We start from the raw sequence: 27,644 nt of genomic DNA on the forward strand, positions 1-27,644 counted from the left end.
ATATATATATATATATATGCCATACATAGAGATTATACATAACTCTACTATTCTAAGACAACCACTACCCTGAGTATAATTTTGTTCAAACCTATAAACTGCTTTTATTCACTTATAAATATTTCCCATATTACGGCCTTCATAATGCTTTTTATCACAGCTGTATAATATTTCACCCACAGATGGATGATAATTTATTTTACCATTCTCGTATTGGTGGGCATTTAGGTAGCTCCTAATTTATTATTATAAAATAATGCTGCAGTAATCATTTCTCAGCAATTCACTTATTTTCTTTGCTCTTTCCTTAGGAGAGATGAACAACTATGGGATTATTGGTTTAAAGGGTATGAACACTTAAGGCTTGGGAAAAAACTGGAAGCATCACACCAATTTACACTGCCATTAGCAATATGTACGAGTACTCATACCACTGCATCTTTGCCAGCATAAGCATTACCATTTAATTTCCCTCCATTAGTGCACAAACTTAACATTGCACTTAATTGTTTCAATTTGCATTTGATTACTACCAGAGTTCAATACTTCTCTCTAATTTTTAGTTAAGAAAGATGACACTGCTACTTCAGCAAGAAACCATACTGAGCATAAGTCAATGGTTCAAGGCTGTAAAAATAAAATAAAAAAGAAAAGCTTTAAGAAAGTTAATTCAATCATGACATGAGTAACGGTTATTGTGCTCCATGGTAATTAGGCATTAATGGCAAGCAGTTCATGTAAGTGGCTATTATTACTATTATTTAGACATAGCCAGATGAAGCATTCGTAGATTATGTGGGGTCGGGGGGTGGGGGGGAAGGAGCTGGACCAAGTAAAGCTATAAAGTCTTCTTATGCCCCCATAAAGGTACCTTGATCTGACACCAGATGTGATCCAGAAGGCAAGTGTTCTTTCTTTCTTAGCTCCATGCAGCCCCTATAAACTTAGCACCCAGTAAAGATAATAAGCATTGTAAATTTAGTTCGGCTGAGGGTGGGCTAGAACTTACTTTACTGAGAATCAAAAACGAGGTCAAGTCAGATATTACTCACAGAAATGGCCACCAAATCCTTAGTCTCTTCTCTCCATGACTATTCCTCCAGCTAGAATCTAGGTTTTCAGTGAGACTTCTGAAGAACTTTTAACTCTGATTTATTGCCATCTCCTTTCTGAGAGAAGAAAGGACTTGAGACACAATCATTTCCCCAGTCAACCTTACTAACTAATGGAGAAGTGATCTGGTAACAGGATTTAAGATACTTCCATCTTGCCCCAAATCCTTCTCCCCAACATTGTCTAAACTTCCATGAATCAGAGATTCTTTGATATTTCTAGTTACATAATTCTGAGATTAAAGAAGAAAGGTGAGGGTGTGAAGGGGTAACAGTAAAAAAACACACACACACATACTCTACAGTGATGATTAAATTACCAGCCTGGTTTTATAGTCTTGAAATACTTAACTCTAAAGCATGCAAAGAATAGAAATAAGAATTCCTATATGGAGAGGGCACAGGGGTAAGCAAATGAGTTAAGTCATTTTGGGTTGCTTTAAAGATGTATAGTTAAGGACACTAGACTACTGAAAATAGGGAAGAAAGAAGTCATAAAAATTTGTTTTTATAGACCTTAGGAGTTTCCAAAGCACATTTCTACCAATCATATTCCTTAATCCTCACAACCCTGTACTGAAACTGAGACCAGAGATATTAAGTAACTTACCCAAAGTCACACAGGTAGTAAGTGGCAGAGCCAGGACTCGACCCGGTTCTTCTGATTCCTCCTGTGCATGTCCAGCTCCGCTGGAGCTGAAGCAGGGCAAAAAGGAGGGGGAAGTAATTGCCCAAGACCAGCCCTGCCCTCTCCCCTTCTTTCAAAGGCCAAGCAGATCCGACATTTAACTCTCTCAGTGACCCCTTTCATCAAATTCTTTCAGGATAAAGCACACAGAATCTGAAAATGTTTCTCAGCCTTGGGCCCAAGAATGGCAGTAAGTAGTAAACAATGCCAGAGTATTCTGGCTGTACTTTGCCATTTATATGAAATTTATTGGAACCTCAAAGCATAATAATTCTCATTTCAGAAAGTTAAACTTGTTTTTATAATTGATATTACTTAAAGCAGTTTGTTTAAAAATATTTTTTTCACAGTTTCAGGCAAAACTTTGAAATTATACTATTAAAAAAATTATCTTGAAAAATGTCTAAGAAGCAAAATACTAAATCTACCTTTAACCTATTTTGTGGCCTTTTTTTCTATCTTAATCATCTTCCCTCAGTGATTATTTTCATTAAAGCTATTATAATCATTAAAATGGACTATAGAATAATCAGTCTTTTCATAGCCAATTTTAAGTATTTTCAACAAATTAAAGGAAAATGTGTGTATTTTCTTGCTATGTCTTTTCTGAGATGTAAATCTTATATTATTTCTAAATTATATCTAAAGTGCTTTTTTTTGTTTTTTGTTAATCCTCACCTGAGGATATTTTTTCCATTGATTTTTCTTAGAAAGAATGGAAGGAGGAAGGGAGAAGGAAGGAGAGAGAGAGAGAGAGAGAGAGAGAGAGAGAGAGAGAGAGAGAGAAAGAGAGAGAAACATTGATGTGAGAGAGACACATCGATTGGCTGCCTCCTGCATGCACCCCTACCAAGGCCAGTGATCAGACCTGTAACCTAAGTACGTGCCCTTCACTGGGAATCGAATCTGAGACCCTTTGGTGAGAAGCCCAATGCTCTATCCACAGAGTCACGCTAGACAGGGCTAAAATGCTTTTAATGTAGCCATCTATAATTAATTTCTTTAACAAAATTTAGAGCTTCCAGTCTCTAGTTTCTTGAATGGTTCCTTAATTTTTCTTAGGGAATTATATATTTTAATTTCTTATCTTAACTAAGTTTAATGAGAAAATTTTTTTCTTGTCTTTGCTTATTTCCTAAGAATAGGTATGAGGATACAATTTAAGTGGACTGAGCATATGACCAGCCATTTTATCATTTCTAGATCTTTTTGTAATCAGTTCCAATAGTCCTCAGTCTCTAATAGTCTTTCCATTTATGAGAACTACTATCAATAGGGCCAAGTGCTAAGTAAGCATTAACACTAATCAGGGCATATAAAAGATCAAGCAGAATATCAACTTATTTCTACCAAAAGCTTTCAGAGGCTTTTAGAGTTCTGAACTTTAAAAGATATTCTGTTTAACCAGACTTCATTTAAGCATTAGTTCTATCTGAGGTGGGACATGTCTAACTGTAGCTAAAAGCCTTTTGAAACCTTTACAACGAATAGAAGGTAAACTGACAAAAAAATAAAATCAAATAAAAGAGAAAGAGGAAAAAGAGAAGCAACCTAGATAATAAGGAAGAAGAAAGGAAGAGAAGGGGGAAAAACAGAAAAAAAGAGTTTACCTAGAAAAGATAAAAATTTTTGAATAAAGACTAATACAAACTTTTGATATGGCTCCCTTTTCCCTTTAAGACTTTAATTCTATATTTTAAAAATCTAATTAAGTCTAACATTCTTTGGGTACTGATGTTCAAATTCAGGAATACCTAATAATAAAATTTGCATTATCTGATCACCTTATGAAGAAACAATATATTAGTGTACTTCCCCCCACATTATTTAAGGCTTATTTACTTAAATCTTTTCAAGATAAAATGCTCTTTATATTCTTGTAAATAACTCATTAAATGGTACAAAAACGGTTACCAACATTTAAAAAATACAAGTCCATAAATGTTAGAATATGAACCATACTGAAAAGGAATTAAACTGACTTCTAATACTGTACTTTGTATAACAAGCTTGTTGTTAAGAGTAACCAAAATGGTTTACCCTAATTTCCTAATCACATGATCTGGGAAAAATGAGCATATTTTAGGCAAGACAAAAATGCCAATAAAAGGTTGTTAAAGTTGATACTAGTTTCGGAAAAGTCAATGTTAGCCTTTCCCACTTACTTCCTTCACACTATCACATTCACTTAACATGCATAATAATACTGTATCAAGAAGCTCACCAACTCTAGTTCCCAGACTGGAACCACCCCAGTCTCATGGAGGCCTTATTGATACGGATTAGGTGGCTTCTAGAAGGAAGAAAATACACTGAGTGGCCAGATTATTATGACCACCTGACATTTGTAGGCAAATTAACTATAATTTCACACTGAAGTTGCTAGAAGACCAGACCATTATAAATAGGGAAGCAGGTTGTTTACCACGACAGTAGAAGTGATTTTTTTTCTGAAGATATGGGTAAACAACTCAATTTAACAGCCTTTGAACGTGGGATATATACAGTATATCTTCTATTTCTCTCATATCCTTTTAATTCCTTGGGTATATAGGCCAATCTATTTTCCAAAGTAGCTTTGTTACAAAAAGCTTTAAAAAATATTTGTTGAAAAACCATCATATTAAACTGCCATACTAGAGTTTGCTGTCTGAAGAACTCTTCAGTACTAAAGGTGACCACCAGGGATTACATCTATCATTCATTAATTACGAACCTTCTTCCACTGTTTCTGCTACCAAACCAGTTCATGTGCTCACTTAAAATTCTGATTCTCTCAAGCACTAAAAGAGATGGTACTTATAGTATTTATCTACTGCTCTTTAGAGAGCTTCTTTGTACTTTCACTGGCTATTATCCAGCCATAAATTCTGCCCTTGTTTATAATTATAAGTGTTTGGAGAGGACATGCTTCTTAAAATAAGAATGTTTTCCCCCTCCAGAATTCTCAAGTAAACTCCAGAATTGGATCCAAGATTATCAATTCATTTGACTTAACAACTGTTAAGTCACATAACAACTGTTATTTTGTCAGGAAAACAAGAATAGGAGATCAAGAGAAGTATAGGAGTTTGTTTTCTAGGAGATCTTTAACAAATTAAAAAAGGCTCAGAATATACTAGTCTATTAATAAAAGAGCTAATGATGAAATAAAATAGTACTTTTGGTCTTTTTGGAGTTTTATCCCTCATTTAAGAATGCCTACATACCCCGAAGAATTAACTTGCTTTGATACTTTCTTTTGATTTAGTAGTCAATGCCAGCTTAACAGAAAGGGATTTCAGATTTTGCCTTAGACTAGATTATTGGAGAATATCAACTACAAAACCACAAATGATGAAATGTCTTATTGCTGGACCATATAAATACCCTGTGGGTTATGAGGTGAGAATTTCAGAAGAGGGCAGCAATATTATAAAAGCTATAATGGGAATCTTCATAAGGGCCTATTTCTAAAAGTTAATACATACAAAGTTTCCAGAATTAGAGTTAAGTTAAAATGAAAAGACTAGTGAGTTGTATATAATGACATGTAAAATAAAATCTTAATTTATTAAAATGTAATAAAACACTAATAGCAAAAGTTCTCAGAAGGGACATAAAATTTCAGGAATATATTTTGTCCTCTATTCACAGAAAGGTAAAGACTCTTGGGACATGTTTGATGAGAAATTAACTTTATATATTTAGTCTCTATTTATAACATAAAAGACATTATTATGTTATTAATAAGAAGTTTGGAACATCTAAAACTATATATTTTACAGATAAATCTTCACCCTATTTTAAAGATGGAAGATTTGAAAACTAGAAAGAAGATAGCTAAGACTTTTTCTGAAGTACCTCTTGTAGACTTTCTATTACAGGTTCTATACAGAAAAAAAAGAAGTCTGAACAAATAAGTCTGTGAAACAATGTACACTACATATATCTCTCAAAGATTTAAAATACATATTAATCTATTTCTGGAATCAAAAAGCATACTTAACTTTATTAACCAAGCATTTTTCAAAATGTTCTCAGAAGACTTTAGAAAGCCCTGAGCTAGATAGACAAGGCATGGAAAAATATGTCCAAAAAAGTAATGATTTTTGTATTCTTATGATTGTCAAAGCTGCTTAATTGGAACTTCTTCGTTAACTCTTGATAAACTGTATGTGTGTTGTTGCTTTTTAAGGCAAATAAAATGTACTCACTGTTGCAGCACTTCCTTCCCTTCTGAATGGAGCTCTCAGCCAATGACAGGCCACTAAGGGAGGTTTTCAAGCCAAGGTGTAAAACTCTTTCCAGTAATTTCCAAGTTTAATGGAACTGTAAGTTCTGTAACATCAGAGTGTTTCTCACAAGGAGACAGGCCAACTCCACTCTTTTCCTAGAGGTGTGATAGTGAAGCCTACTGCACATTATTCTAGAATAAATAGCATAGGTCCAATAAAGTTCAGGATATTAGGATCAGTAGGAAGGGTAGTCCATATACATCAAGAGATGCCACCCACTAGAGGTAAAAAGAAAATGAAGCAAAAAAAACCCACAAAAAAAAAACACCAATGATGTTCAGGAAATAGAATAAAAACAGAGAGAGATAACTAATAAATAAGATGACGGAAAGTATAAGTACAGACACACAGATGACTATGTAAGATTAAAAAGGACAATGGACAACTGACAACTCACTATGGTACGCAATCAAATTTTAGTCCTTCACCAACAAGGTTCATAATCCCCGACTTTAGGAAAGGGAATGTGCACTGTGGGACCTGAAAGGAAGTAAAATCTATCATGCAATAAGCAACGTTATTTTTCTGCTTTTTCGGGTGCAGATGGAAGAGGCTCAGAAATTCACTAGAAACTAATACAGAGTTGTTTTTTGTTTTTTTAATTTAAGAAGGCTGCCTCTTCAGATTTATACAAATCTTTAAAATATACTCACATGAGTGTCTAGTCAAGGCACATACCCAATATAAGATTAACTTCGTTGGGAACAAAGAAATAAAACAAAAATATTCCTCAGATTCATTTGTTTTACTATTTTATTTCCTGTGCAATGAGTATATTAGCAAGTCTATGCACATATATGCAAAGGAATGGTAAAATCCAGTGCAGTTTGAAATTATAGCTTTAAAAGTCCTGGTAAGTAAAGTAAATGAAAAAACAAAGTTTACACTTAGAAGAGAACAAACCCTGGGTCTGTTGAATCAAGATGTCAAAGGGAAAAATAAGTTCACCTAACAATCCAGCCCCCTTTGGCTACAGATCTCACCCATGATGCCTCCTTAAAACTACTTTGAAAGAAAAATCAAAATCATATAATATTCAGTATAATCTAAAGCATCATGAATTTACTTCTTAATTAATCAACACCATAATTCAGGAGTCCATACTTTAGGCTGCCATTAGTAAAGGGGAAGCTTAGAAGATAAAAGTTAGCATAATAGCTCTGGTATTATTCTTGTATAAAAAAAGTGCTGTGAATTTTTCATACAGTTTTGCTAATGTGATCTTAATATTAATATTTAACTAATTTAAGACAAATTGTTTTTATGAAAACTGTAATTGAAGTTAGAAACAAATCTGAGTGACCATTAAAATAACTTTAAAAGAAAGAAAGCACATCTGAGGTAGTTATTTCACTTTGGGAGTTATGTCATCTTCAGAAAAAAGGAACATGAAATAATAATCTTAATCTGCACTTTAATTGCTCAATAAAGGGAAACTCAGATTATCCAGAAACCTTTTAAAAATATTCTTATATACAGTTCCTTTGAATAGATTAAGTTATCAGGTACCGAAATTCAAGCAATACTTTTGTACAGGTCCTAAAATAGCATATTATTCTCTTACTGTTAACTGAAATGGTAAAATAAAATGTCTCTATTGAATAATGTAGTCAGCTCAAAACTAGATCTCTAGATTTTGATAATAATCTGTTAGTTTTAGTTATCACAAACTGGATTTGGGCTTAGGAGGTAGATATGAAGAGTATTTAAGCAGACACATCTATGTATATGGCATGCATTTAGGAACAAATAATTTTTCCCTCCATGTCAGCAGCTTTCATATCTCCTTTTGTATAAAATTCTTTTTGTGTAATTCACAATCTCCTGTGGGAATTTGAAAATACTTTGTGTGATTCATAACCTCCTGTGGGAATTGTTAAAATGCTTTGTGTAATTTATAACCTCCTGTGGGAACTGTGAAAGTCTGGGTAATAAATGAAGAAATAAACAAACCACATCAAATACAACCAAATTTATTAAAACAAAGTTTGAAGATATTGCATGAAAGCCCCCAAATTCCACTGTCCATAATTTGAAAATTATGTTTTAAATGGGGCTAAACTAGCTGTATAGTTTCATTCTAATTTATTTTGTGTTTATAATGCAAAAGAAAATCAGCAGTGCCCATATGGCCATCCTTGAAAGAAAAGTTTCCCAAAATATGTGTGCTAGAAGAAAATGTATTTCAGTGACCTTAATCAAATTGTGCTTATTTTTAAAATATATATATATATATATTATATTTTTTATATATATAAATATATACAAATATTTATATATATTTTTTATTTCAGAGAGAGAAAGGGAGAGATAGAAATATCAATGATGAGACAGTATTATTGATCATCTGCCTCCTGCACACCTCACACTGGGGATGAAACCTGCAACCCAGGCATGTGCCCAGACTGGGAATCTAACTGCGACCTCCTGGTCGCCACTCAACCACTGAGCCAGCTGGGCTCAAATTGTTTTTAATGGAGAAATTTAAATATGGTAAATTATATCCACTAATTAATTTAAGAATTTATCATCTAGAATGAAAAACTTTCTGAAATAGGTACTTGTACTTTTTACTGGATATTAATTGGCAGAACTTCATTGTCACATAATTGTAATTTTCCTATGAAGTTAATGGTTTCTATAACAATTGTCTTCTTTTTAATATCTATTATGATCTTTTGATATCAAATACAAACTACATAAAGCATAATTATGTCGTTAAAATTACTTATATGACCTTGTTCTAATACATTTAGTATTCATTTTAACTCATTAATTTCTGTATTACAGCTCTCCATCTCCTTCCTCAGTAAATAGGTTAGGATTTTTTTTGGTTCTACATTTCTTTTTAATATTTTTACTAGTGGTAGAATAATTTATGGATTTTTATGAATATCTGAATTTGAAAAGGTAACTTCCAAATGTGCTTCCTAGGATGTCATTATAAAATAAATTTTGTACAAAGTTACTTCAAAAGTAAAACTTAAGATTGTCAGTTCTTTTCTTAAAGTATGCTAAAACTGAAATATATATTATAATTATTTTTAAAAATCAAAAACCTCCTATAGACAAGTTTTATTTTTTAAATAGATAAAAAGAACTTTTTAAGTAGACAAAATTCATTAAATAACAGTTTCTACTTTCTCATAAATTTTATCTTTAAACTAAGGTGGAATAAATAAAGACCTAAACATTATTTAAATGAAAACTTCAGTAAACAAGATTTTCACCATTTGTACTTTGTTTTAAAGTCTCAAAAAGTATAAATAAAGACTCTCATGAGATGCTTACATGTAAGTCTGCTTTACATAACCAGATCTGGGACTTCTTACTTCGTACAGTGGGCAGGAATTTTGTGTTTTGCCTATAAATATGTATCCCTGACCTAGACTAGTGCTTGGCACCTAACAGATGTGCAATGAATATTTGTGGAATAAATGAATACCTTACAGAAAACAGTTAAGATAGAATAATCATCTAGAAGACAGTAACAATCATCTACACTTTCCAGAACTCCTATCCATATTGTGCATGCTAAGGTATTAGAACCATTACCCATACAATATTTTTCCTAGTTTAAACAACAGCCAAACAATGATAATTTCCTGATACCAAGAAGCAAATATTATAAACTTTTAAAAAGAAAGTTTAGAAACTAGTATGTTCTAAAAACATTTTTTGGATATGTCTCAATGGAACTCAAGTCATAAATATACTTGGAAAATCAGGACTTGACAATGTTTTTTCAGGTTTAGAAAAGCAATTCAGAAGCAACAACACCGTAAAACACAAAAGATTTGTCTGAGCAGCAGCACCAGGGTATTTTCAGTAATTCCAAATTGTCTGTGGCATCTTTTTACTGGTTTTCTGGTATTAGCTTTAGAGTTAAAAGGAACCAATTTGGAGGGGACTGCAGGGAAGATAAATAGGAGGTTTTCTTTGCCCCTACTGTTTTCTCATACAATGGTCATAAGTATAAAATAATACAGAGTATGGTTTTCTCCTTATATATTTTTCCAGATAAAATGAGACTCCTAGTGTTTCAACTACTTTAATAAAATAAGGAAAATCCTACAATGTTTAAAGACCTCTGAAAAACAATTTAGAGCATTTATTCAGTTAAGAATGAGCTGTGAATCTCATATTATTTATGATATTTAGAGAGTTCACTATAACAAAGATACTAAATTTAAGAATTTTTTTGAAACCTAAAAGAACCAAGGTGAAATCTAGGTAGAATTAAAAAAATTAAAAACGACTTACCAAAAGGTTTAGTAAATAATTTTAGAGGAAATAAAGTATTCAATCATAATCAGAACATAAATTTTTGCCAACTAAAATATAATCACTGAGTATGTTCTGGAAATAAAAGGGTGTATCCAGATGGAAAGGGAAAACAGACATTTGGTCTACAGACAGAAAGAATTAAGGCAAATAATTCCTAAACTTCATGAGAAAAATATTAACACTTAGATTTAAACTACTAACGATTTTTATTTTTATTTTCCGAACAAGGGACTATTAACTTAGTCATTGAGTCTCTTAATATTTCATGCTTTTTATTTAATGATTTATCCGTATACCTTTAAGAGACAATACAGGCAACTGATTTCTATAGAGGCTTTTGGCTTATGTACAGGCTTTCTGAGTTGTTTTTCCTGCAAACTATAAAAAAAACTTCAATCCATAATCATTGCTATATTTAGGAAAACAGGTTTTCCAAAATCTTCTGCAAATAGCAAACATAATCCTTAATAAAAGATACAACATCATTTCACAATTAAAAATTGTAATGCACATATATAGTGCAAGAGTTAAAAAATAAAAAATTACACAATCCATAGTGTGAGTGAATATTTGTGCTAAGGCTTCTAACATCTTCGCTGTACCTTTACAGCCCTTTAATTTTTCTAATATGACTTACCAATTAGAGTTACCTTGTTATTGGCATAGTGTATGTTTTGCTTTTGATTAACTTAAAACTTGTTACAATTTCCCAGTTACAAAAAGAAAAAGTGCTCATACACCCCAACATTAATACTCTCAGAGTCTAAGAGAATTCTACACTAACTCTACATTAAACATATTGACAACCGCATAACTTTTTCTTAGGGGCTTTTAATGTATTTTTTAAAATGGAGATGAATGAAGATATGTTAAGCTGGTGACTTCTATATATCAAGAATAAGATGCTTCTACAACTAAGTCATTATTCATGCAGATAAAGAAGAAAGGATGATCTTATCTTCAATAATGATGTTCATGATCCAAAAATATTTGTTATATTAATTTTTGCAAAATCATAAAACATCAACAATCACTTGATTATTTGTAAGGAGGAGAAAAGAAACACCAGAATCTCCAAAAGATTTAGTGAGTCTATCCTGCTTCTTTCTGAAAAAACATTCCAAACATCTTATAAGAAAGATTTTAAGTTGAAAGCAGAAAAAGAACAGGTGAAAAAAATAGCACAACGTATATATGAGTACTCATAAAGGGGTAGGAAGAATATGAACGCATTGCTGTTCAAAACAGAATCACTACATGGGCTGTGACATCTGGTAAAGTTATTGTCCAGCTAAGTTTACATAACTCTAAAATCAATGATAAAGCAATGAGGACTATTGGGGGTGAGGGGAGGAAAAGCCACTGACTGTGGAAAGAAAATGATCACTTCAGTACCAAACACCTTTGAATGGAAGAGCTACAATGAGGAAAGACAAATGTACTCATCACTTATGGCCACCCTGAAACAGAAAAAGGAAGTAGAGAAGAAATAAAGGAAGAAAATTAAATTTCTCTTTAGGAGAAAAAGATAAAATTAATCTCTTATTAAATCTCTAAAAAATAAAAAGAAAACTAATGTGAAAATTCTATTTTAACCTCTGACTGTAATGGCTAAACACATTTGGGAGCATATGATAAACAGCAAACCGGGACTCAACTCCTAGAATACATATTCAATAAATAATTACTTTTACCATAAAAACTAGATTAAGATGTATTAATAGAAAAAAGAAATAAAAATAAAAATAGCCATCATATGAGAATCAACAGGGCAAAAATTTAAGTACAACAAATTTCTCCAAGAAAAGAAAGACATAAATTAGATATTGATAGTATTTCAGTTTTTTAGGGAAAAAGTGGCTAAATTTCAGAAAAAGAGAAGAAAATAATCAAGCATATGAATCATTAGTAATATTACACTGTAAAATATATAATGATAAATTACCTAGAAAATAGTTTTTCTGTAATAAAAATGTAAAGAATCAAGATCCATGGCCCAAAACATGATTACGGCTACAAGGTTTTTTTGTTGTTTTATTTATCTTTTTGGGGGGACAGGGAGCATGACTGAGGTTGTGTCAGAAAAATGTAAAAAAAGACCAAAACTAAAATCAGTTCATGAGAAAACATGTGCTTCAATGATGATGACTATTGTCTAGAGCAGCGGTTCTCAACCTGTGGGTTGTGACCCCTTTGGGGGTCGAACAACCCTTTCACAGGGGTCGCCTAAGACCATCAGAAAACACATATATAATTACATATTGTTTTTGTGATTAATCACTATGCTTTAATTATGTTCAATTTGTAACAATGAAAATACATCCTGCATATCAGATATTTATATTACGATTCATAACAGTAGCAAAATTACAGTTATGAAGTAGCAATGAAAATAATTTTATGGTTGGGGGTCACCACAACATGAGGAACTGTATTAAAGGGTCGCAGCATTAGGAAGGTTGAGAACCACTGGTCTAGAGGATATAATTTTCTAGTATATTTTGATATTTTAGGGAAATAGCAACAAATTAGGCTTCTAAAGATAAGTTTATTAACAGCTACCCACAAATTGGAGAAAAGAAATAAAATTTATAAAGTTATCAAACTAGTTTTAATATGTCTTGTTCTCCTGTTTTTGCCTAAATGTAGTTGAGAATCTATGTACATAGTCACATAAATCCTGAATAAAATGGACTCCATGAGGCCAGCACATTCTAAATTACATCATTAAACTTATCACATAGCTTTGACATAACATTTAGAAACAAAAGTAATCAAATAATTATTAAACAGATATTTATAGTTATTCTGTACATATACATACATAAACATATGTGTAGTAATTGCAGTGTGAACTCATATATACTTTAAAGTATTTTTCTTAATTTTACATGTAACTAAAATAATAAAGAATATACATGTATCCAACAGAAATTTAAATTTGACAACTGCTGGACATAATTTAGTCAAATTTAAAGTAACAAAATATGCATAAAAAACTAATTTTACATATACACATTGTTAGTAAACAAAAATAAGGGCACCTATTTTTAAAGAATAATATAACAAAGCATTATACAAAAAAAGTAATTGCAATGCTTTCATTTTTATTATAGTTCAGTGTAATTATTAAATTAAAATCATTCTTTAGGAATGGCCAGTTTTAAGCAAACTCAAAATATTTTTCCACTGGAAAATTTTGTATGACTATAACTAATCTTTCAAAGCTATGTATTTTCTTCAAATTAGCTTCTGCTTGTGTACAGAATTTGGATCACATACCCATGCCTCTGTTTGAATGGGCCTGATGTTGCTTAGTAGCACCTCTTCATAGTTTCCATAATCAATGAATTTAACAACTGCTGTCATACCTGAAGAATGGAGAGCTTCAACTTCTGCTCGGTAAAACTGAGGAGACAAAAAGGAGTTTTAAATATGACAATCAACACTGTCTACAAAGGGCAATATTAGATGGAAATGTGAATAATCGAAGTGCTAGAATGCATAATTTCTTTGAAAGCTCAATCTTCTTTTAATTAATATTTTGAGATAAACTGACATAGTTTCAGATGTACAACACAGTGATTTGACATATGTGTATGTAGAAAATGATCACCACAATAATTTTAATGTTCATCGCCAGTTATAGAATTTTTTCTTTGTGATGAAAACTTTTAAGATTTATTCTCTTAGGAACTTTCAAATATGCCATATTTTAAAGAAAATAATTGTTAAGGAATAATGTATTTAATAAATAAAACTTACCTTTGAATAATCATAAATTGGCTAAAAAAGATAAATTATCTCATCCATATGAGTTCTGACATAACACTGAACAGTAGTAATATTTCAGGACAGAGCTTGATGGTCAGGAGAGAATATTCTCATGCCAGTGGGTATATAAAGAGCGAGTGCTATGTTTTGTTGTCAGCCACTGAAGTCCTTTGACTAATATTAGCAAGATATTTTTTATATATTAATCAGAATATATAACTACTAGAGGCCCTCTCGCAGTCTGGGAGCCCTCAGGGGATGTTTGACTGATGGCTTAGGCCCACTCCCTTCAGGGCAGTCAGACATCCTTAGCGCTGCCACAGAGGCAGGAGAGGCTCCCACCATCACGGCTGCACTCGCCAGCCATGAGCCTGGCTTCTGGCTGAGTGGCGCTCCCCCTGTAGGAGCGCACTGACCACCAGGGGACAGCTCGTGCATTGAGTGTCTGCCTCCTGGTGGTCAGTGTGTGTCACAGCCACTGGTCATTCCGCTGCCATTTGGTCGATTTGCATATTAGCTTTTTATTATATAGGATGGGGCAACTTAAAAAAACATAAACATATGACAAAATAAATACAAAGAAAAAGGCTCATTGCTGCTGACATCACAGGCAGCTGAGGGGAAGTAGGGATGTCAGGTAAGGAGTAAGCACATAATTCATATCCAGGCGTTACGGGATTTGAGACACTGCAAGACTAGACACCTTTATTTTATCAGTTTACTCAGTTTTACTTGGCTCTGGGAACTAATGCTCATTAACAACCTCACAAGGAACTAATTTACATAACAAGTACAATTTTAAAATTTACCTGTTATGGTAACTAGGAGTAGGTCACTAATTGGTCAACCCATTCAGGACCTAAATTATAGGTCAGAATGTTGCTTAGTGAACATGAAAAACTACTTTCTCTTAAGGAATAATTTCTTTAAACTAGGTTAGTTGGAGACTCTACTATAACACTATTCTTAACATTATCTCTTAATAGGCTCACCAGAATCAGAAATGCTAAAGGCAACAGAAATTCTTATTTTTCATATTCTTCTAAAATATGACTTACCAGGAAACAATCTATTTTTCTGAGTAACTAGTATACTTCATACTACAAAGGTTACAAAGTTAATCCATGATGCTTCCTTCCCAGGTCTGGATGCTAAGAAATTTAGAGACATCATGTGGGGATTTTCCAAATCTTGGAGTTCTGATATACATTTACATCTCTCCATCCCTCCTTTATATATTTAGCCTCATACTTCTGTGTTCTGTGAACTGTTGTATTTTTGGACCTATGCTTCAATTGTAAGCTTCTCAGGTAATTAGGTAAGTTCAACAAACAATGAGTCACAATATAGCCTAGGAAAATAAATAAGTTGACATCTTTTTAGAACTTAACACTTTCATAAAGACAACTCGTATAAAAAAATGACTTCTATATAATGTAGAAAGCACTGTAATAAAGGTGTAGTGATATGGCATTTGATAAAGCTAAGGAGTTTGGGAAGAGCTTCCTGGGCAGATGACAATTAATATAGTGTTTAAGGCAGAAGAGGGTTTAGCCAAGTAAAGAACTGAGAAGGGTGTTTCTTTCAGGGAATGTTACAGACAAAACATGAAGATGAGTGCAGAAAACTACAAAGAGTTTAAAATTAATTATGGCATGATGTGAGAAAAAGGGTAAACCAATAGGAAATTAGACAGGGCAGAAGGTAAGAGCTAACTGACTGAGGCTCTACATGCATATTATAATTTGTATTTATTTTATGGGTAAAAGATTTAAACTAGGAAGAATGGTATGTTCTAAGCCCAGAAGAACAGTGGTGGCCGTTTCAATGACGAGTGTAAGAGGAATAAAGTTTAAGGCACCCTAGCTGGTTTGGCTCAGTGAGTAGAGCATCGGCCTGTGGACTGAAGGGTCCCGAGTTCGATTCCGGTCAAGGGCACATGCACAGGTTGCAGGCTCGATCCCCAGTAGGGGGTGTGCAGGAAGCAGCCAATCAATGATTCTCTCTCATCATTGATGTTTCTATCTCTCTCTCCCTCTTCCTCTCTGAGATCCATAAAAGTATATTAACAAGAAAAAGGTTAAGGCAAGGAGACCAGTTTGGAGGTGGTTCGGGTATTCCAGTTGAGAGGTCAAAAAGCGCTGAACTAGCTATGACAGTTTTGAGGGAGAATTATCCCAGATTCTAAAATCCTTCAAAGCAAATAAAACTTGAGAGAAGGCAAGATATTGGGAATAATTTTTTAAATGATTATACTAATTGAGCAATCAGCTCCAAAACATCATTGTAATGCAATTAAGACAATGATTTCTTAAAAGCTAATGGTTTTTCTTATATCTTCACCTTGGTCTCTGGCTAGAAAATTAGAAAGTTGCCTATTCTTGACAAGACATTTAAAAGCTATCTCGCCCAGCCTATGTGGCTCAGTGGTTGAGTGTCGACCTATGAACCAGGAGGTCATGGTTCAATTCCCAGTCAGGACATATTCCTGGCTGTAGGCTCAATCCCCAGTAAAGGGTGTGCAGGAGGCAGCCCATGAATGATTCTCTCTCATCACTGATGTTTCTACCTCTCTCACCTTCCTTTCTGAAATCAATAAAAACATATTTTTTAAAAAATTAAAAGCTATCTCTTAAATTAGGTGGTTTCAGAATATAACTAATCCCATCTCTTTCAGAGGATAAATAGTTTATCTCATTTAATTGTAAAATCTATATAGAGCCCACAGTCCCTTACTCTAAACTGAAAGGATATATCCAATTAAAATCAAAGTAGTCACTTTAAAAGATCATCCAATAATTCTAAGAATACTCTAAAAGTTCAAAACAATTGGGAATTGTTAGGTGCTATCTTTCAGAAGGTGGTATTTGAAGTCATATGGGTAATAACACACCCAGAACTATCTGATCTATCCCAAGTACCTGACACTTAGCAGCCATTCATTATGGTTTGTTGAATACTCAATATTTGCTAAAGAACTTGCCTGCTAAGTCCAATATCTCAATAGCTGTAGGTCTTTTTACTTTTCTCTGTTGCTTTGTTTCTGGTTTATCATATTCTCTCTCCCTTTCTCTTTCTTTCCTTTTCTCTCTCATGATTTTTTATAGGATGCCAGGCATTGCAGGTAAAATATTCAAAAGATTCTAGGAAATGTATATCCCCCCCCCCCCAAAAAAAAAAGAGGATCAGATTTTCTTTTGGCAGGCAGATAGCGTGCAAGCAGACATCCTTGATTCTGTAAAGCAAGCATGTGAAATTCGAGGCCCACGGGCCGCATGTGGCCCACAACGAATATTTTTGCAGCCCGGCCAATATAACAGTATGTAAGAAACATTTTAATAAAAATTTTGTACCTCAATTTTTACAATATCCTGTTATACATAATTATTAATAACAAACTACAATGTTCGCTAATGACTGATTACTATAATCGTGTTGCATTCATTCCCTTACACGCCTTATGTGCAGGCGCAGCATTTCTCTCCACTAATACCAGCAGCGAATATTTTAGCAGCCAATTGCCACATCATTAGTCTTGGACTGACTTGTTTGGTGTGCTCATCAGGAAATATTCTGCTTTCGGATAACAAGAAAAATAGGTTTATTTGCATTATGCTTATTAATTTGTGCAGTTATTCAGTGTCTGGTAAGTTAATGTTCAAGAAAAAATATTCCTTTTTATTAAATGTTCTATTATCTTATGTTAATGACTACTCATTTATTTCAGCCCTTTGTATTCAGCATGTCTCTATCAAAATAAACCTATGTTTCTATGAAAATGGAAGCTTTTGGTTTTTTGCAGCCCACATAAACATAAACCTTGTTATTTGACCATGCTAGCCTTTGAGTTTGACATGCTTGCTGTAAAGGGCTGGTTTTAGGCTTTGTCATGGCTTGTTTGTAGTAGTTTTTTACTTACTACTAGGGCATGATCCTTGTGAGGTTTTAGCCTTTCGAATCTTATCTGACTTGAACTCCAATCACTTACCTCCTCTGCTTATAGAAGTCACCAACAACCCCACACTGTCCAATACAGAAAGAAACATTTTTCCATCTTCATCTTAACAGAAGCACCTGACACAAGGTCTACTCCAAGGTAGACACTAAGCTCTACAAACCAACACTGATTTCTAACTACTTCACCTTTTCTTGCCCCAGCATAAGGGAGAAACAGGTAAACATTAAGTAATCCCTCATTATCCAAATCAAATAGTTCCTGTATTTTGGAAAGGGAGTGGTCTGAGTTGAAAGAGTAATAGTCTGAATAGTACTTGCTTTCCAAGCCTTCCTAATAGCCAGGAAGTAGCCATGTAAAATGATCTTGTCTGTTGATATTTCTGGGAAGGCTTTTGCTTTTTCAGAAACACACACACACACTCTCATCCCACATGCAAACAGCAACTATGCCACCTGGTTATACGATCCTGTACTCTCCTTGCTGGTATCATCAGGTAACACCTAACACCTGCTTATGCCTCATCACTCATTGAACACCACGGGACCTAGTTCCCTATAGCATCTTTTCTTTCTTTGTGTGTGTGTGTGTGTGTGTGTGTGTGTGTGTGTGTGTGTGTGTGTGTTTTAGTGAGAGAGGAAGGGAGAGGGAAAGAGAAATATTGATCCAAGAGAGAAACAATGATTGCTTGCCTCCTGTATGCAACCTGACTGGGGATCAAACTCACAACCTGGTATGTGCCCTGACTGGGAATCGAATTGGTGACCTTTAGGTGCACCAGACTACGCTCAACCAACTGAGCCACACTGGTCAGGGCTACAGCATCTTTTTAAAGGATCCATCCACATTTCCTAGCCTGAATTTGAGTTCCTTGAAATCTTCAGTTAACTTTACTTGCACCACTTCTTTTAGTCACACACACACTCTCATGGGCACATCCTTACTTTATCAACTGAAAGTACTCTACCTATGAAATATTTACTTCAAATATTTTTTTTGACCTGATTCTCCCATCTATGCATGTCCTTGTCACTATAACTCCCTTACCTCAGTTTTAATTACCTTACTGATAGCACCAGTCCTCTAACCACTCTACTTTTTTCCTATATAAGTGCCCCATTCAAAATTAACTAATTAACAGAGTCAACAAATAATTATTAAATTCCTACACTGTGGGAAGAGTAGGGCTACAGAAAAAAAAAAACAACTAGACAAAACCCTGCCTTTAAGGAACTTAATATGATGATAGGGAGAGCTATCAATTCAGTAACAACAAAATAAATTACAAATTCTGTTAACTTAAAGAAAGTGAATAAGGCACCGATTGAGAAAGACAAGAATGTGGGAGAAGGGATCAGGTTAAAGAAGTCTTCCCTTAGGAAGTGATGTTTGAGCCCAGCCCTCAAGGATAAGAAGAGTAGTTGGTAGAAAATGTTGGGCAGAAGGCAAACATGTGCAAAGGCCCTTTTCTCAGAGGGTCCTTCTGTCCTCCTCATCTTCCTGTTCTGACTGTGTGGTCTTCTCCCTCTCAGCCAAGCTCTTTTATCTGATCCACTGTATTCCTTCTTGACCTCATCTTCTATATTTCCCTTCTCCTTTCTCCCCAATTTCCCTCTTTTCTTTTTAGCCAGCATGCAATATAGAACAAAAGAATGTTTAATTTATTGATTTAATAATTATTATATTATTTATTATCAGCTAAATAATGAACTATTTTCTTAATTTAAAAAAAGTAGTCTGTGCAAATTTTCTTTAAGTTAGATGAAATCTGCAGAATTTAACCTTGGGCCACTCAAATGATTTTCTTCCTTGTGAATTAGTATAATCTCACTAGAAAGAAAAGCAAACATTAACAGCTCAGTTGATGGCAAGTGAAATCATTTCTCAACTTTACTTAATCATTTTTACAATACTATTCTAATATACAAGCTATAATAAAATCTAATCTAACCAAATCTATGGGACTCATTCTCCCTAATCATTCATAAAATAAACCACAATAAATATAATAAATATTTTATTTATCCTGTTATAAATTATATATCTATAAATCTGTTCAAAGAAGTACAGTTTCACTAAAATGTTACATTTAGTAATATTAGTATATAATACCATTATGGCATGCATACCTTATTGTCTTCCCAATAAAGTGCAAAACATTCATCTCCAGGTTTCCACAGTTTTGCATACTCCATAGGAACAGATGGTTCCAGTACTTTTTCTGGTTTAATTGGCCCAGATCTTCTTTTGGGACCACTATTATAAAATACTTTATCATCATAGGGTGTGGCTGTGGTGGGTCCTGTTGGCTTAATAGGTCCTACGCGCCTTCCCTTCAGTGGCATTTCTGTCTCTCCATTTGGAACACCAATGAAACTATTAGTTCTGACAGGATTCTGGTAATCAGTATTTATAGGAAAATGTTTTTCAATTTTTACACCACTGAAAGCTTCATTATTTATTGTTCGTGGTTTCCTGTCATAAAAATGATCAGGATTTGCTGTTTGGTTTTCTCTTTTCCCACGTTTTTGATTATTATAATCTATGGATTCTTGAGGAAGTGGATTTTCTTTTGCCTCTGCATAGGCTGGACCTCTTCCTGATCTGTTTTGCATAGAGTTATCTCTTTTTCTAAAAGCACCATCATTGTGCTGAGAACCTAAAGGATATGAGGTGTCTTTAGTCCTATCATATCTAGAATAGGGTCTATCACATCTGATTCTCTCTTCAGCCCATCCTTCAGATCCTGAAGAAGTACTTGGTCTTTCAGTACCTCTATATCTAGGCAATCCACTGCCTTCTAAAATTGACTTCGAATTTTGGGTGTCTCTTTGAAAACGAGGGGGTTTTTCATTTCTTGGCTGTCTGGTATCATTCCGAGGAAGATATCTTGTTTGATTACTGTCTTTTATTCCATTTTGCTCAGTATTCAACAATCTGTGTTGCCCCTGATGAAGCTGCTGCGGTTGTGATTTAGGCTCTGAAAAGTAAATCATATGCACATTAAAATGATGATTCTGAATTAACACTTATTTTAAAATGCCTAAAAATTATAATAATACAAAATTTTCAAACTCTATTTTAACATCTTTCACTATCTTCCCACTGATAATCTTCATCCCTCTCTGCTTCCTTAGAGTCCTGTATTTCTAATGTACAGTGTCCTGAGTCAGCCACATTAGTGAAGTAAAGCAATAATATGTATGAAACATGAAAACAATGGTGGAAAATTTAAAAACAATTCATCTTTGTCATTGAATGTTTGCATTCTTATAAAATAGTTAGTTATATATGCAATTCTGGTAATTCATTTCCCAATACATTAATGAAATAGAACTGTAAACTGCTAACTCAGAAGCCGCTTTAAAACTGCACAAGTACAACCCTTGTTCAACTTTTTTCTGAATCCCACTCCAATTTAGATAAGTATGCCTATTACTGTCAGTCAAACTCTCTAGCCTTTGCAAAAATGTCATTTCTCAAAATCTTTCTGGATTTGGAATTGCTAAGTTTTTGGAGTACAAAATAAATACCCCATTATAGAAAAGAGTTAATAATTTTCTTGACCTATCAAAGTAATTAAAAGCAAATGCTACTTGGAAATACAGAAACTTGTCAATATGATTAAGCACAATAGTTCAAATAATATCCAGCTAGATACCAAAAGCAGTACCATGGTAAATATATATTCATAGATAATGTAATGACTGTTTTTCACACGGTGATTTTTATTTTATTTCAATTTGTACCATGTCATTTACTAGTACACGTTCTTCCTCTGTTGTTTCACACAACATGTCTATAACATTATTACCAAACACACTGATTTGTCTTTGGTATACATGTCTTGCTTCTCTTGTCATACCCCATAACCAATATGTAGGTCAAGATTATTCTTATATTTCCCCAGGGTCAGCAGGCCTTCTATTGACATTTTGGGTGAGATTGTTTCCTGCACTGCAAGAAAATTAACCTCTTTGACCTCCATGAACTAAATGCCAAAGCACTCTCTCCCAGCATTCCCAGAGTCTCCATACATTCCAAACACCCACTAGAGGTAAAAACAAACAAACAAAAAAACAGATAAAATGTTTAAATCAACTGTTTAAATCAACAGGAAGAAAGAGAAGATCTTTAAAAGTTCCTGAGTGACAAAAAAAGCCATAGACTAAATATGGCAAAAAAAACCTTTTCAACAGAACCACTGGAAGCTAGAAGCCAATCTAGTAAGTTGTAATGTCTTTGAAAAGAAAGGAAAACTATTTTCTAAGTACAATTCTACATCCAGCCAAACCACCCATTAATTGTGACAAAGAATTAAGACTTTTCAAATAAGCAAGGTAGCAAATACTAGCCAAGAACATTTACAGAGACATTTAAAAAAATTTTTCTCAAGATCTGCCTTATAAATATAACACAAATATCTTGTTTTTAACAGCTGTAGTCAACATTAAGTTTTTCTTTAGAGACAAGAAAAATGGTCATCTTTAGTTCCTGCTGGCATTATTTATTTTCCAGGAATAAAGATTCAGGGAAGAAAGAACAGTAGTGAATATAAGCAGTACACCAATAAGCATTTTCAGCAGAAAGCAGATATTGGCATTTGTTCCAGTCATTATTAGAGAATAAACACAGTAGTTGCCTCTTTCTATCTGCAGTGTATTAGGATCTGCACTTGCACTTTATCATCAAATAGTCCCCACAGTAATCTTGATACAAATGTTATGGGGTTTTATGTAATAAAGAGAAGGAAAGTCCCTTGTATGGTGAATTGAAGAAAATTTTCAGCTTCCAAAAGAAGTCAGAGATGAAAATATTTTATTTGCTGTCATTAGACTTAAACAGATATTTGAGAAGGAAGCATTTTAGAGTGGCTGTGTTTAGGGATCAATGTGTCTTATTACTCCAGTTAGGGCCACTGATATCTCTGATGGTCAGAAAGTACAAATATATTAGCTCATCACAGGAGTTGCTACCCATCCTGAACTAGAGATGGGGTTCTGGATAACCATATATACCAAATGAAGGCCTCAACTAGGCTTGGTAGGGGTAGGAGAATTTGTTTTCAGTTTTTCTAGAAGAAAAAAAAAAGATTTCCTAATCTATTTAATTGACAATATATATTAGATTACAGAATAAAATAAGTGATGTTACTAATAATAAGCATACTTCAATTCCAATAATGTGCTGAGATAATACAGTGAGAGAAGAATCTACAAAGAAAATTACTTTTTAAAATAATCCTCACTTGAGGATATCCCCCCCCCCATTGCTTTTCAGAGATAGTAGATGGGGGAGGGGGGCAGGCGGGGGAGAGAGCAAGAAAGAGAGAAACATCAATGAGAAAGAGACACATTGACTGCTTGCCTCCCGCTTGCGCCCAGATTGGGGGATGGGGAAAGCGAACCTGAAACCCAGGTACGTGCCCTAGACCTGGACTGGAACCTGAGACCCTTCAGTATGCAGGCTAACATTCCAAACAATGAGCCACACTGGCCAAGGCAAGAAAACTACTTTTTAAAATAAAAATTAAAAAGAAGGAAATACAATGACGAAGAGGATAAGCTTTTAAAAGAACATAGTTTTCACATATACCCATTTCATTTCAAAATAAAATAACAATAAGCCAAGAAAAGAAAGTCCTTACATGCTTCATGGTTCTCAGATTTCCTTTTGTCTTAGGTAGTTGAGTAATGAAGTCAGATATAAAGTAAATATTTTGAAAACGAGCTAATCTATTAAAAAATAACAGAATATGTACAATTACTAAACTGTGGAAAAGGTAATTTTAGGTAAATTAAGAAATAGACCCCAAATCAAATAGAAAGCTCCTCAATTCTCCAGTCAAAATCTAATTGCTCTCTGCCACCCTTCCTGAGGAGGTAAAATGATTCCAAAACTAAAAATACTAATCAGCACCACAGGCCAGGTACACAATCACTCTAATAAAAATATACCCAGATATTTTTCTGTATAAACAACAGAATAAAATGAATCAATGTGGTTTTTTTTTTAATGACCTGAAGGGAAAGATGAAACAGAAGTATAAACCAGAAACTGGTAACATTTAATAGCAAATAGTAGAAAAAAGAAAAAGGAAGATTAGCAAAAATGATGGAAAAATTTAATCACAAAATAACTAAACCTGTGAAAACATCTAAAAAATCACAGTGATGAAAGCTCACATGAAAAAACTAGTCAAGAATGCTGTATGAGTTTAATTTGACCAGTGATAAAATGTTCCTGTTACACCAGATTATGAATTTCAAAATGTTTACAAGATAATTGGTTACAATATTTTGCATCACCATGATTTGAAATATAGGAATTAAGAGTGAATTAATTAATTGCCATGAATTCTTTGGGGTTTTATATGAATTCTTCTTGGCAAAATATTCATTTTCCAGTCAGTTGTACCTGCATTTTATAGTAGAAAAAGGTACATTTTGTTTCTTCATTTTATTTTGAGAAATGTACTTGAAAAAGTGACTTAATATTTATTAAGATTTTATTATTGCCTGACTCCACATTAAAGGTCTTTTGCCTACATTATTTCATGCAATTCTCATATCCACCCAGCAGGGCCATGTTAATATCCTTATTTTACTAGTGAAGAAACAAAGCAAAGCTAGCAGCTAGGAAATGTTAAAGCCAGAATTTAAACCCAAATCTAACTGAAGCTAAAGCCCACGCTTTTCCCACCAGGCCAAGCTGCCTGCCCAGAGAAACAAAACAGAATGTAACCAACAGCATACTAGCTACAGCTTTATCAGCTACATCTGTTCATTTCTGGGAGATGCAGAAATCACAAAAACTCTTTAACAATCCCCGATGGAAAAAATAAAGTTGTGTACTAGGATTGCCAGAATACTGACCTAAAGTTAATAATCTTTCTATTAAAGCAGAAAAAACAAAAACCCCTATTAACAGTTGGACTGCTACTTAGAAGCTCACCAACTGGCACTTACAGGTAGCATAATGTGCAGGATGCAGCCGCTAGAGAGGGACTGAATAGCTACATCACAGCTCTGCCACGTAGTAGTTCTGTAACTCCAGGCAAGTTATTTAACTTTTCTGAGCCTCACCTCTAAGATAGGGATAACAGTAGCACCCATCTCAGAGGATTACCTATGTGCTTAGAACCCTATCTGGCTTTAATAAGCACATAATAAATTTAGCTGTCATTGTTATTATGATCATCCTATCTAATAAAAGAGAAATATGGTAATTAGCGTACGACCGCTACCCTTCCCATTGGCTAATCAGGGCGATATGCAAATTAACTGCCAACCAAGATGGCGGCCGGCAGCCAGGCAGCTGAGAACAGGATGCTTGGTTGACCCAGCCATAGAGAAAACCAAGGTTTCCGCCTGCGGCTGCGGGGCTCTGAGCTCCTGAAGCAACAGCTCCAAAAGATACAATGTTTCAATTATAGAAGCTAAAAGATGGCGGTTAATTTGCATATTCAGGCTCCAAGCAGTAGAGCAAAGCCAAACAGCCCTGAAGTCGCAGAGCAGAGAGGCCTCACTGCCCGGGGATCAGCAGAGCCGGGAGGCCTCCCGGGCCGGGATCAGCGGAGCCGAGAGGCCTCAGGGCCCCGGGATCAGCAGAGCCGAGAGGCCTCCCGGCCCCGGGATCAGCTGAGCCGAGATGCCTCCCAGCCCCGGGATCAGCGGAGCTGCGAGGCCTCCCGGCCCCTGGATCAGCGGAGCCAAGAGGCCTCCCGGCCCGGGATCAGCCGAGCCGAGAGGCCTCAGGGCCCCGGAGTCAGCGGAGCCGAGAGGCCTCAGGGCCCCTGGATCAGTGGAGCCGCGAGGCCTCCCGGCCCGGGATCAGCGGAGCCTGATGGAAGCCCTGTGTGTTTATGTACCCTGGGGGTGCAGAGGTCCTGTCCTAGGCAGAGGCCTATTGCGAAATTTCCGACTCTGAGAAGCTGCCTGGGGGCTGGAAGGCGGCTCCTCTGACCTCAGTGCTGGAGAAGACCATTAAGCAGAAAACTAAAGAAACCGATTTTACATCATTTCCCAGGTGGAGAACAGTTGGCATGTAAGCCCCTGACCAGTGCCCAGCCTCTCCTTTGTCAGTCTATCTCACTTTTAGGTACCATGTTCTTAGTTCTGTCTTAACTGCAACTCATTTTTAAACTAGATTGCTTTTAAAAGAAGACTAAATAAAGTTTCCCTTAAGTTATTTAGGTGGTGCTGGGGCTGCTGGGGCTGCTGGGGGCCTGATAGAAGACACAAACACGCAGCGGGGGGCCTGTACCCAGCAGCCCCAAGGCCCACCACCTTGGTGCTGGGGCTGCTGGGGCCCTGATCAAAGACCCGAAGCCCCAAGCCCCGCCATCAAGGTGCTGGGGCTGCTGGGGGTATCAGAGATACAAACCCGCAGGCCCGGCACCCAGCAGACCCAAGGCCTTCGTGGCAGCACTAAGGAGCAGCAAGCCGAGCGGTAGGAAGCAGCAAGCAGGTGGGCAGTAACAAGGGAGGGGTCCCGGACTGCAAGAGGGCACATGCTGGGCTAAGGGACCCCCCACCCATCCCCAGTGCACGAATTTTGTGCACCGGGCCTCTAGTCTATAATAATAAAAGCATTATATGTTAATTAGACTGGATGTTCTTCAAGACAACTTTCCAGATGAAGCTGCAGTGGTGGGGGCCGAGGCAGCCACCGTGGCAGCGGGGGCCGAGCCCCTTGCACAAATTTTGTGCATCGGGCCTCTAGTTAGTATTATAATTAAGCAAATAAACATAATGAATTACATCAAGAAAAAAACAATTCTTAGATGAAAAGGTGCTTCCCTATTTACACATCTTCACCACCAACAACCTCACCTTTAGTTAGTATCTTTAGCTTCCTTGCTTTAGTTTTTTTGTTTGTTTTTGTTTCTTCTTGTTGAAATCAGGGTAGAATGACTTAGTAAAAACTTGTTTGTTGCCAGATTATCAAAGTCATATTACAGAGAAAATTTAGATACATTAGAAAATCAAATTAATATTCTAATATGGTTTTTCATTTAAAATCTTATCTAATAATAGACAAAGATGAAAATTGACCGTACCTTCGCTTTGCCCACCATTGGCTAATCAGAGTGATATGCAAATTAACCGCCAACAAAGATGGCGGCTAATTTGCATATACTGGCTGGGAGCGAAGACTGAAGACACTGTAGAAGGATGCCAAGCAATGGAGCCGAGGTAGCAGAGACGGGCGGGAGAGAAGCAGCAGAGATGGGCAGGGTAGGAGCAGCAGAGAAGGGAGGGAGAGAAGCGGCAGAGACGGGAGGGGTAGGAGTGGTAGGGTAGGAGCTGCGCATGAATTCACATTGTAACAGAAGCATAATACTTTGTAATATTCCTATGTCTATATTTAACCAGTTTATACATAATGTTTTTTCACCTCAAAATTCTTAGCTCACTATTTCAAACAAATAAGGGATATTTGTGTAAAATACCTTTAGATATTGTGTATATTCTGTAATAATCACAAAGCTCTTTGGCTATAAAAATTTGCCTATCGGCTAAAATTTTATTTCCTGTATAAAAATGATT

The 27,644-nt window shown here is 35.1% G+C and overlaps 1 protein-coding gene across 3 annotated transcripts in view; it reads right to left on the reverse strand.

Moving 5' to 3' along the window:
• The window catches only part of TDRD3 (tudor domain containing 3), a 115,902-nt gene that overhangs the window by 28,629 nt on the left and 59,629 nt on the right, over positions 1-27,644 (reverse strand). For 2 of the 3 annotated variants that reach the window (XM_023755346.1, XM_023755348.1), the window contains exons 10-11: positions 20,223-21,073; positions 13,647-13,772 (exon numbers count right to left, since the gene is read on the reverse strand). In XM_023755346.1, coding sequence (XP_023611114.1) covers positions 13,647-13,772; positions 20,223-21,073 — 977 coding nt within the window. Of the gene's footprint in view, positions 1-11,548; positions 11,825-13,646; positions 13,773-20,222; positions 21,074-27,644 lie in introns of those variants that run through there. The other variant, XM_023755347.1, reaches the window with a different exon arrangement.

Source organism: Myotis lucifugus, unplaced genomic scaffold (assembly GCF_000147115.1).
Source record: "Myotis lucifugus unplaced genomic scaffold, Myoluc2.0 scaffold_74, whole genome shotgun sequence".
NCBI classification, from domain to species: Eukaryota; Metazoa; Chordata; class Mammalia; order Chiroptera; family Vespertilionidae; genus Myotis; species Myotis lucifugus.